This window comes from Miscanthus floridulus, chromosome 11 (assembly GCF_019320115.1).
Source record: "Miscanthus floridulus cultivar M001 chromosome 11, ASM1932011v1, whole genome shotgun sequence".
Classification (NCBI taxonomy): Eukaryota; Viridiplantae; Streptophyta; class Magnoliopsida; order Poales; family Poaceae; genus Miscanthus; species Miscanthus floridulus.
The window spans coordinates 51310841-51323404 of NC_089590.1; the positions used below are offsets into that span (position 1 = coordinate 51310841).

A 12564-nucleotide genomic window follows, 5' to 3' on the forward strand; every position below is an offset into this window, starting at 1 on the left:
GCCGGTCGCCGCCCATGTGCCAGCCAAGAAGTAACCGGCGCCCGGCGCTCATTTTTAGCATTTTTTTTGAATTTTTTTCACAAATACGTCTCTGGATAAAAGATTTCAAAATCTAGACCCTTAACTCGGCGCCATCGTTGCTAGCGCCGAACTTACACGTCTCGGCGTCATCGTTGCTGGCGCCGAGCTCTAGGGCTCGACGCTGACGTGGCGGTGATTTGGCAGACAGCTCGGCGTCGTAGATCTTGCCGCGGACCTCGGCGCCGTGGTCACTGGCGCAATGCAATTGTATGAGTAGAACGCTGCACTCACTGCCGTCTCCGATGGGACTATTCAGCAGGAAAAACATGCACCATCGCGTGGCGTCGCGTCCACTATTCGCAGCGGGCATCGGTCTACGGAGTTGTCCCATTGCGTCGGTCGGATAGCCCTACGTTCTCGGTGAAAGGATCGAGATAGCGACTAGAGGTGGGTGAATAGTCCTTTTTATAACTTAATCACGTTGGCTAACCAAAACAAGTGCGGAATTAAAACTATCGGTCTAGCCAAGACTACACCCCTCTATCTACGTTCACTAACACCTTGCAAAGATACTAATCAAGCAACAAAGGTGCCGGGCTAGCTAGAGCTCACCTAACCAATTTTAGAAGCAAGGTCACACAAACCTATGCCACTAATACTTTAAGCAACAAGGGAGCTCCTACACATGCTAATAAGCAAAAGCACAAAGCCAACTAAGCTCACTAACAATGCTCAACAATAAGGCAACCAATGCCAAATTAGAGAGCGCAATTACTTAGCTACACAAACTAAGCAATGTGACTAACAAGGTTACACAAACCAAATTAGCCACGCAAGAGAGCTACTTCTATGCTACACAAGCAAGAAGATAATTAGCAAGCTACGTAAGCTAACTAATTATTAAAGCAACAATACAAGCTCAATGTATATAAAAGTAATTGCAAGCTTGTGTAACGGGAATGCAAACCAACGGGAAGAACAAGGTTGACACGATGATTTTTCTCCCGAGGTTCACGTGTTTGCGAACACGCTAGTCCCCGTTGTGTCGACCGCTCACTTGGTGGTTCGGCGGCTAATTAGCATTACCCGCTAAGCCCGCACGTCGGGCGCCGCAAGAACCTACCCCTTGAGTGAGGGTAGCTCAATGACACGCTTTACTAGAGTTGCTCTTCGCGACTTCTGCGGGGCGAGCACAATGCCCCTCACAAGCACTTGTCCGGAGCACCGCACAAGCTTCTTGCGGGCTTCCACGGAGACCATCACCAAGCCGTCTAGGAGGTGGCAACCTCCAAGAGTAACAAGCACAACCGGCTTGTAACTCGATCACCTAGTGCCACTCGATGCAACCTCACGATGCAATCGCACTAGAATCGCTCACTCACACAATCGGATAATCACTATCAAGTATGTGTGAGATGGAAGGCTCCTAAGCACTCTCAAGCATGGACACAAAGTCCCCCAAGGTGCTTAGCACCAGCCATGGCCGAAGGCCACTTCTATTTATAGCCCAAGGGCTAAACTAGCCGTTACCCCTTCACTGGGCAAAAATTGGGCTGACCGGACGCTCCGGTCATGTTGACCGGACGCTGGACCTCAGCGTCCGGTCGCCCACAGACAGCCACGTGTCCCGATTCCAACGGTCACTTGACCTGACCGGACGCAGCAGCTTCAACTGACCGGACGCTGGACCTCAGCGTCCGGTCGTTTCCAGTAAGCTCCCCGAGGCGTATTTCTTCGACCGGACGTGTCCGGTCCACCTTGACCGGACACAGACCAGCGTCCGGTGCAATACCCCCAGTACTGTGCAGACCCGTTAGTTTAACCGGACGCACGCTGCCAGGGTCCGGTGCTTTCAGACCCAGCATCCGGTCAGTTGACCGACGCCAGCGTCTTCGCGATCAACTCGTTTTCACTTCTAACTTCTTCACCCATGCTCTAATATGCCAACCACAAGAATTTGCATCCGGCGCAATAGAAAATAGGCATTTCATTTTCCCGAAAGCGCTGAATCCCATCGAAAGCGCTGAATCCCGCCTCGCAAGCTCGACGGGAGGGAGAGAGGGACCCAAACCCATCTCAACCCTGCAAACACCACCTCCTTTGTAGATGTGCCAACACCACCAAGTGTACATCACCATGTGTATGTGTGTTAGCTTTTCACAATTATTTCCCAAAGGATGTTAGCCACTCAACTTGCCACGCCACTCGATCCTAGCGACAATGCAAAGTTAGATCACTCAAGTGGCACTAGATGACCAATATGCAAACAAGTTTGCTCCTCTTGATAGTACGGCCATCTATCCTAAACCCGGTCATATACTTCTCTACACACCTATGACCGGTGAAATGAAATGCCTAGGTTATACCTTTACCTTGCGCATTCTATTCCATCTCCTCCAACGTCGATGCAACACATGCACCAATATGATCAACAATGATATGATCCACTTCATATCATCACGTGATTATATTGGTTCGTCGATCTTGACTTTACTTGCTCTTCACCGTTGCCATCATCCATCGACGCCAAGTCTTGCTCAAGCTTCACCGCCACGTGGTCCATCACTCCAAAGCCTTCGACTTGTCCTTCACGCTTGCAACCGGTCCATCAAGCCAAATCTTGTCTTGATCTTCTCCACCTTGATCACATGACTCAATGTCATGTCTCATGTGCATTTAAGCTCCTTCATCATCACATATGTGAGCTTTGCAACATCTCCAAGCCATTTTCACCTTCATGGCATATGTTGCTCACACACATGTACCTGTGGACTAATCACCTGTGTATCTCACATAAACACAATTAGTCCACCTAAGTTGTCACTCAATTACCAAAACCACACAAGGACCTTTCACTCGGCTTCCCCAGGAAAAGCAAAGTTCACGGGCTACAGTCTACAGAGCTGTCCCGTGGCACGACTGCCATCATGCCATGCCATTTCGGCTCCCTCGTCGACGTCATGAACGAATATATATTGTCCTAATAAAGCGGTTTTACAGCTCAATGCTCTTCGATTAATAAACGCGTTAAGTAACACCATCAGTCTGCACAGATACTATTCGTTAAAGGGGTTTTTTATAGTAAAACCTCTATTTTTCAATGAGTCATTCCAGATTTGAATAGAATTATAAAAAATGGTATAAATGTTTATATCTTTAAATAGTCGATCATAGAAAAATATATTCCATAACTAATTTGATGATGCTTATTACGTGTCATAAATATTTACTCTTTATACTTTCAAAAAAGAATGTAACTCTAGATTTGAGACTAGTCAAACTTTCTTAGGTCAGACCTATTTCATAGAAAAAAGTACTCATACTTATGTCTCTATATACATTTACTACGAAAATATATTTCATGATCAATCAATGATGCTTATTTAATACAAAAAATATTAATACTTTCTTATAAAGGAGAGTTAAAATTGTTTGACTTTTTATAAGGAGTATATAAGAGTTAATTTTTAGGGTATTTATTATATATATATATATATATATATATATATATATATATATATATATATATATATATATATATATATATATATATATATATATATTTGGTTAAAGTTAAAATTACATGATTCACTGAGAATCATAATAGTGCATATTTTTTTCTCGCCATGTATTTAGATTACACTGTGCTTTAGCTTTGTGTGTGTAAATGCCATGTATGTGCACACGAGTCGTGGTATGCAGGCTACGGTCCTGTTCTTTACGCCAAGAAGTATCGTTCGCTGATTTGTTGTGAAAGAAAAACACTGTCCATGACCGATAAATTGAAGCAAACAGGGCCGGCTACCAGCTCGACTGCCCACGAGCGCTCCAAAGAGAGGTGAGGCTGTGAGTAGAGCGACGAACCGTCCAACGACAAATTGGTGGTAATATATGCCATGTTCTACACGTTTTTTTTTTCTTTTCGAACTGTCAGCACGCTCTTGAGGGGGCTTAATCAGCATTTCAATTGAGCATCATAGCAGAACAGCAGGAGGCTGAGCAGGCAGCAAAGATTTCATATAAGAACGCAGTAAAAGTGTAAAACAGCACCCCAAGTGCAGCATACGTTTACGAACAACGAGAACAGGATTCAAATTTTGAAGTCGAAATGGCATGCATCCAGACACGGGCGACGATACCACAAAACTAAACATGATGAGTACTACTTGATCGACGAGCGATCACTAGATAAGTACAACTTTATTAGGCGGAGTACTGCAATGCAAATTAAAGAAAGACCAGAGAGACCAGAGAGTCCTTGCTTTGCTTTTCCTGGGGAAGCTGGGAACGCAGGGCTCGATTTTCGTCGTTGCAGGCTCGCAGCAACGCCACTTATGGCGCACCCACGACCCCACGAGGGCAGGGCAGGGCAGAGTGGCAGACGTCAGAAGTAGGCCGGCAGCTACGCGGCAGGATGCCTTTTTGCTTTTGCTTGGCCGCGCGGCACGTAGAGGTATGGGCGCCCGCGGCAGCGATGCCAACTGTGGACAGTGAACGCGACGCTGTGTGTTTTTCCACTCTTTGGCGCCGGTAACCACGGCGCCGAACGTTACGCTCGGCTAAATCATCGTTACGTAAGTGTTGAGTTCAAGAGCTCGGCGCCAGTAACGATAACGCCGAGACGTGTAAGCTCGGCGTCAGCAACGATGGCGTCGAACCAAGAGTCCAAATTTTAAAATCTTTTCTCTAAAAGCATATTTATGATTTTTTTTAAATGACTAAAAAAATAAAAAATTCGGCCGTGCCGCTCACCCCGCAAAGGAGGAAGCTGGATGGGCAGGCGCGTAAGTAGCGCAGATTAGCTTGCGGTTGTGGACAAGAAAAACGCGAGACAAGCGGTGGCCGGCTGGCCCCGGCGTGCGGCGTGCTCACGAGACGTCGGCCGTTCGGCTGGCTGGTGCTGGCTCTGTCCCTCATGAAATTACTGTTTATGTTCTGTCAGAATAATATTTTTTTCTCGTAACCATCAATTGAAACAATATTTTTTTTAGTCCTGCCGAACAGTATTGATCAGGCCTGACCTGCCTTTGGGAGCAGGAACCGAGGAGGAGTGACCACTTCGGATTTGGCACTACCTTATCGCATCCCAGCTGTTCAGCTTCTGCTTCTGCCTCCTGTTCAGCTTCTTTGACTGCATAGTGCATACGCATCCATCCATTCCAGCCGCTGTCGTCAGTCAGTCAGTCAGTCGTCCCTCCTGTTCAGCTTCTGCCTTCGTTCGTCGTCCTTCTTAAGGCGCAGAGTCGACACCACGCCTGCCTGCGTTGGCTGATCATGGCTACTAGAGCTCCGCTGCTCCTCGTGCTGCTGTGCGCGTGCGCGTGCGCCGCCGCTCTCGGCTCGGCCAGTGCGGCGGGGAGGAAGATGGTGGGCGTGTACGAGCTCAAGGCGGGCGATTTCTCCGTCAGCGTCACCAACTGGGGCGCCACCATCACCTCCGTCGTCCTCCCGGATTCCAAAGGTGCGTTCGACTTTCCTCTGATCCTCTCTCCCCAAGAATCCATCCATGGCGTCCGTCCTCTCTGCTGTGCGTGTGCGATTATTAGTCCACCATCATCACCAGCGTATTTACTCTGCCTCCCCAACTTCCTTTGCAGGGAATTTGGCTGACGTCGTGCTTGGCTATGACACCATTGGAGGATATGTGGTAAGCTCCAAGATCACAGTCTGCTCCCGTTCTCACTGACATAACCTATATATGTTGCGCCCTCCGCTTGGTTTATGTTCATCTCTGCAACAATTCTATGAACTGTACTACTGCTTGTCAGTTTGCACCTCGCTGACCGATGCAGATGCCAAGTCTGCATAACGTAGTATAGAGCCTTTCGACATGCATTCCTTCCTCATTTTCAGTTTCTGAATTTGCTCCATACTTGATACTTCGTATTCGTTCCTAATCGCTTGTGTTCATCATTTTTAGTTTTGCAAATAGTATATATGCAAGGAGATGTATTCAAATTAATTGGCCATCGAGTATCACGCAAAACCGCTGTCAACTAGTCAATCATTCATGCATATGTAGAGAAGGTCATCAGATAGAAAACAACCACAAGGACCTATGTCGTCGCTTTCAGTTTGAGCTCAGTTTTCTACACGGGGAGGTCCCAGACAGAGAAAACAATCGCCACAGGCCCACACAAAAATCGAGATGTGTTCGCCACGTCTCAGCCTTCTAAAACACAGCGAGATACTAGTATATTTGGTGATGAAATAGAAGAAAAAAAGAAGAGTGAGTAGAGAAAAGAAAAGGAAACTCTGAGAACCAGAAGAATCGACAAAACGATTAGGCGATTAGCTGGATGCAGTTTAATTTCTTTATGCCGGCGACCATGTTACCCGTGAGAGTATATATATGAGCTGGGGAAAGACAACCTCCACCACGTGATCTACTGATCTCTGTCCAAGACTGAGACTTGTTCACTTGTTTCCCAGCTTTAGCCACACAAATTTAGAAATATTTCTTACCATTTTATCCTCTTTTCTGAAGCTTCACTTGATATGTAGTACTAAGTTGTTATTATGAGCAGTACAGTTGGAATTTAGTCACATCACTAAAAAAAATAGCATAGTGACCAAGCTAATTAACTCTAGAGCCAATAGCACAACAGTTGAAATGCATTTTTTTTTTCAAAAAGCAAATTTGTCAACCTTTTGCCAATAGGACAACAGTTCAAACTGCATTCTTCCACAGTTCTGCACTGTGCTATAGTATATTCAGTTTTGTTCTCAATGGTTAAGTAACTAAAGCTCCTAACTCGTTTTACTGTCAGAGTGGTAAAAGCAACTTTGGAGCACTTGTTGGACGAGTAGCCAACAGAATTGCCAATGCACGCTTCGTGCTTGATGGAAAAGCTTATCATCTTTTTAAAAACGATGGCAACAACACACTTCATGGTATGCTTCAGGGTTCAGTGAATTGAAATGTCCCCACTCCATCATGCTCCATGAACAATGGTTAAATTTATCTTACCCTTGTTCAGGTGGCCATAGGGGTTTCAGTCAGGTTATATGGACGGTTAAAGAATTTGTCGGCGGCGGTGACTCGCCCTATATCACATTGTACTACCATAGTTTCGATGGAGAACAAGGTAACACTGATTCATACTCCCTCCATCCAAAAATAATACACACCTTTTTCCAGAAATCAACCAATCTCAAGTTTAACCAAATGCTACTCCTTCAGTCCAAAAAAAACACACATCTTTTTCATTACCAATCTTCAGATTAACCAAATACTACTCCCTCTGTCCCTTCTTCGACAAAATTTCCAAACTTTGAAACCCCAGACACGGTCAAATCTGTAACATCAGTACTGGTATTCAAGGTTTGACCGATTGCCGGGAGTTGAATTGAGAAACTGAAAACCGGCACATGCATGTGCATCGCTAAAATGAGTGTACCGATCGAAACGCCTTTATCTGTGTGTGTGTGTGTGTGGAACAGGTTTCCCAGGCGACCTGGACGTGTACGTGACGTACCAGCTGTCCTCCCCCTACGTGCTGCGCGTGCACATGAACGCAACGGCCGTGAACAAGGCGACCCCGGTGAACCTGGCGCAGCACACGTACTGGAACCTGGGCGGGGAGGGCAGCGGCGACGTCCTCCACAACACGGTGCAGCTGTTCGCGTCCCGGTACACGCCCGTGGACAGCGCCCTCATCCCGACGGGCGCCGTCGCGCCCGTGGCCGGCACGCCCTACGACTTCCTCGCCCCGACGCCCGTGGGCTCGCGCATCCGCCAGGTCTCCGGCGGCAAGGCCGGCGTCTACGGCTACGACACCAACTACGCCGTGGACGGGAACGCCGGGGCGCTGCGGAAGGTGGCCGTCGTCCGGGACGGCGCGTCTGGGCGGGCGATGGAGCTGTGGGCGAACCAGCCGGGGGTGCAGTTCTACACGGGCAACTTCCTCCAGGACGTCGAGGGGAAGGGCGGCAAGGTGTACGGGCAGTACGGCGCGTTGTGCCTGGAGACGCAGGGGTTTCCGGACGCCGTGAACCACCCCAGCTTTCCCTCGCAGATCGTCAGGCCGGGGCAGGTGTACAAGCACGACATGGTGTTCAAGTTCTCATTCTAGCTAGCGGTCACAATAATTTCCATCAGTTTTGCAAAGCTGAATGGTTTGCGTTGTTAAAACTGCTGTCGTCTCTTTGCCTACCTTCCTGATTGGATGCCGCATTTTTTACACACGTCGACATGATTTCTCCACCATCAGAAGCCAAGGAGACTCCCTGCAATTAGACCCCACCAACTGAAACGATTCATCTTCAGTGCCGATCCCGCGCACGCACTCGACGCCGCCACCGTCTCGTCCTTGCCGGTCGCCACGCCACCAACATCCCGATCGATTCTCGAGACCAGCCGACCGATCGACACTTCCATCCATGCCCTTCTCCAAGATCTCCGTGAAGCTCCTCAAGGACAACAAGACTCGGAAGGTGACTGCTACCAGCTGGGTCCTGGGACTGGACACACAATAATACATGATTCGAAGTCAATTTGCGAACAGTAGTGTTTCTCGCCATGATTATGTTCTAATCAATCCCATCGAATCATGCACAATCTGAAATGGAGCGACTAGTGCGGACGCTGCTCCCGTGTCCCGCGGGACGCACACCCTGTGCCTATTTCTGTTCCGGAGGCGCCGTCTGTCCGGACGGAGCTTCTCATGTCTGCACCGATTAAATAAAAGAACGAGTATCTAGATCTACTTTTGCAACACTTTCATAAAACAATTGCAACATATGTCTGAAACAAATGAAATATTTGGAACATATAGCTGCAACATAGTCATCTGCAACATATGCAACATTCAGATAAAATACTTGCAAGATACGTTTGAAAACAAATGAAAAATTTCAAACATACTCTTGAAACATACGTGTATAGCCATAACAACATATGCAACATCCAAATCTTACTTTTACAACATCTATATGAAACACTTGCAGCATATGTCTAAAAACATCAAATTATTTAAAACATACGCTTGAAAGATGTGTGTATAGCTTCAGTAACATATGCAACATCCAGATAAAACACTTAAAACATACGTTTGAAACCACTGAAACACTTGAAACATAGACTTGCACCATGTCTGAAAACGCCTGAAACACTTGAAACATAGCATCGCTGGCGGTCACTGCCTACCTGGTGGAGAACTGCGGCGGCGCAGGCCTCCCCTTCCAACCGATGGCGTGAGGTGGATGGGGGCACAGGCACAGGCCTCCCCTGCCTCCCTATTGGTATATTTAAATGCACATAGATAAAGATCCACAAGCGCACGGATACCGCGGTAGCTTTTACCTGAAAGTGTTCCAAGTATCGTATCCATAGGGAAACGTGTGAGATTAACTACAGGCTAACTTAACCAAGGGTAGCAACAAGGCTAAGGATAAACAGAAGCATAGAGAGGATTACTAAGGTTCTCTAGTTCTGACTTACGTAAGCTATGTCTTCTACTGTTCAACTAGGAACATTACTAAGGAAAGACACCAGCAGAGAATGCTATCTATAGTAACCAGGTCCTAATCGGCCTACAAACGGAAGGTGGACTACGAAGGACTCAACGAGGCTATATAGTCACCCTCGCGATCTACCATCGGTCCCAAATGTAGGGTACATCCACGAGTAATGAAGTCTAAGCACCACGCTTACACTATCGATTACTACTTTAACCTATGGCTAATAGATTAAAGCACTCAAAAGAGTCGCAAACCTAAAGAACAATATAAACACGATACTTACTTGAATCAGAAGTTGATTACCAGAGAAATCACAAACGCAAGCTCAAGGAGAACTTGAATCCGCCAAGGTACAAGCCGTAGAGAAAGCACCGACAGGCCAACACTTTCTCCAAACTCTTCCCTCACTCTATCTCACTATTTCTATTTACAAGACTAGATCCTAACTCGAAGGACTAATCTTCTCTTGATAGCTGGCTCTGATCTTGATGAGAAGGATATGAATTATGGTTTTAGGATGGCTCTGTCGGAGGGTGTACAGGGGCATATATATAGGGGGCAACATCAATTCTGGACCCTCGGATCAAACCGACCTTGAGCAATAGCGTAGATTTGATCTTTAAGGCGGTGGGAAACCGACGTAGAAAGGAGAGGCTGACGTGTGGCCCCACTAGTCTGGCCGGCCTGTCTCTATGACAGGTGGGCCCCATCCTCCGGTGGAAGCTTCTGGACTCCGTCTTCAGTTGTTTTCTGTAGGTTTCGCGAGTCGAATCTCTTTTTGATGTCGGTTTGCTTGTTTGGAGTGTATGACGGTGGTCCCAGGGACTGTTTTCTGGATAAATCCTCCTGCATTCGAATATTCACCAAAGCTCATGGAATTCATTAGTTTAAACCATTATTCCTGTGTTTGGTGATAGAATTAAGTATATATATATATATAGGATATGTTGACGGTTTATGATTGATGTTAGTGACCGTCAACAAGCTCCTCCAAGATTATCCTTTGCTAGTCCCTGAGGAAAGCTAAACTCAATAATGGATCATAAGTTGCTACAATATTTTCACGCCTCAAAAGTACACAGGTGTTCAATCAAGAACTCTCTTCTTGATTAGAATAAACTGATCTGACTTTCAAACTTACCCATATTACCTTCAACCGTGGGGCTTCTTAGCCTTCACTTGGATCTTGAGCAATTGAAAGACAGAACAATCAAGTCGAGCACTATGTCTCTAGTTCTTTGTCCACCATTATTCTAGAGTTTTTTATAAGTTTTTAAATAAAACTCAGAGATTCAATTGTATGATACTCTCAAGTCTCTCAATACATGTGGTATTTGTGGATCCTCACCAAGGCATAAAAATGATGTTGTGCCTTTTCTCTTCCTACCACTAAGGCTTTATGTGGAGTTCGTAGGTAGGGAGAAAGCTAGGGCATACTTGCAATGCATATATTATAAAGTCAAACAACAGATCTAAAGAGAAATGAGTCAAACAATCAAATCAAGATATGCATGTGTGTGGATATATGGTGGCTATCCTAATTCTACTTTGCTCCTCGAAAACATATCTCTCTTTTTGAAACTTGGAAACATTTGCTAGAGAGCAGGGGCTATCTTATTCATTCATCTTCTTTTTTTAGGCGGGCATCTAAGTATCCATTGTTTTCAACATTTCGGACACTTTTGTGTTCATTTTTTTCTCAACTTTTTTCTTTTCTCTTTTTTTATGAATAACTTTTGCATAGCCCTATGTCTTTTTTCTGCAACAAAACTTTTGAGAGATAGCTACAAGAACTTGGAGCATTTATTTTGAGTGGAAACCTTACAAACATATTTTTTTGTTTACTCCCAGTGTAGGAGTAGAACATTTTTGGGTGGATCTAGATGGAAGGCATGTTTTTGCGCCTACCCCCAGTGTAGGAGTAGTGCATATTTGAGTGGTGTGTATACGATCTTGATTTTAAGAGCATAACAAACCTCTCATAAGGGTCACAAAACTTGACAAAACTCAATGCAAAAGCAAGCAACATATATGTGGAAGTTTTCCTAGCCTAAATAACATGTATGGCTCTGGTGGGAATTCAAGCTTTGTCATATAGAAACTCATCATGTAGCATTTTTATGTTTTCAAAAGATAAATCTCCAGAATTTTAGTGTCACTTGGAACAAGATAAATAGCAGCTCAGACCTTCTCATATCACATCCATCAATAACCTAGACTTAGATCAAGCATATGCTACCCACGAGTTTCAGGTTCATAGTAAATCCTTATATTAAAACAATCTTATCCAAAACTTGGTAGAATTCAAGTCTAAAAACTAGGTACTTAAAAGAAATTACAATAGAGCAACTATTCATCATTTCCATTTAAGGGATTATTAGAATCTTCTTTATTTTATTCAGCTCTTAAAAAGAAACTAAAGCAAACTAGACACACCTTTTATTTTGTTTTTATTCATCATTTTTAACTATTTAAAAGAAACTACAACCTAAAATAAAGGGAAAGAATACTTACCTGTGTCGGGCCCCCAATTATGGGGTCCACTATGCATATGTATCAGTCACTGGATCAGTAGCTAATACGCACAACTCAACAAGATTTTTATCAAAAACCCATACTTTTATTGGTAATGGGGGAAAACATGCTACATGGTTCGGGGTTACATAGCTTAGGCCATTGGCCTTATATCGTATATTAGAGTTCTAAGACAGTGGTCCTATGTTGACGTGGCTCCATTTTCTACAGGCAACTTAGAGTGCGGACATAACCCTAGACTTATTCCTATAATGTATTTCTATATCACAATCATCGTAGTCCTAGCATAACTCTCTCGTACGACTCTATCCTCGAGTATACTCTGAGTATCCCATCCTTGCGTAGCTCCAGATGTTCCACCTAGGTATGTCCTCTTGTGGCTTAACTCCTAAAAATGTAGATGGAGGGGGGTTGAGTACATAAAGTACTCAGCAAGCCCTAAACTTTGGGTGGAGGAGTGGTGGATAGGGAAGGCTATATGGTGGAGGTGGGTTATGGTGGTTGAAGTAGTTGAGGTGGATTGGTAAGGGTAAAAGTGGTATGGTA

General features: G+C 45.2%; 1 protein-coding gene across 1 annotated transcript; it reads left to right on the top strand.

The window, feature by feature from the left end:
* Nucleotides 1–5173: 5173 nt before the first annotated feature.
* On the top strand, nucleotides 5174–8636 carry LOC136493085 (uncharacterized). Its single transcript, XM_066489129.1, has 5 exons — nucleotides 5174–5482; nucleotides 5619–5668; nucleotides 6792–6915; nucleotides 7002–7109; nucleotides 7465–8636. The coding sequence occupies exons 1-5, from the start codon at nucleotides 5296–5298 to the stop codon at nucleotides 8094–8096; spliced, it is 1101 nt and encodes a 366-aa protein (XP_066345226.1). The 5' UTR covers nucleotides 5174–5295; the 3' UTR covers nucleotides 8097–8636.
* The last annotated feature ends 3928 nt before the right edge of the window (nucleotides 8637–12564 follow it).

What these genes read in the sequence shown, in the direction of transcription:
- LOC136493085 (XM_066489129.1), top strand. Translation starts at nt 5,296, where the DNA reads ATGGCTACTAGAGCTCCGCTGCTCCTCGTGCTGCTGTGCGCGTGCGCG. An exon ending in ACACCATTGGAGGATATGTG is followed by an intron (nt 5,669 to 6,791) that starts GTAAGCTCCAAG and finishes TTTTACTGTCAG; the next exon opens with AGTGGTAAAAGCAACTTTGG. An exon ending in TAGTTTCGATGGAGAACAAG is followed by an intron (nt 7,110 to 7,464) that starts GTAACACTGATT and finishes TGTGTGGAACAG; the next exon opens with GTTTCCCAGGCGACCTGGAC.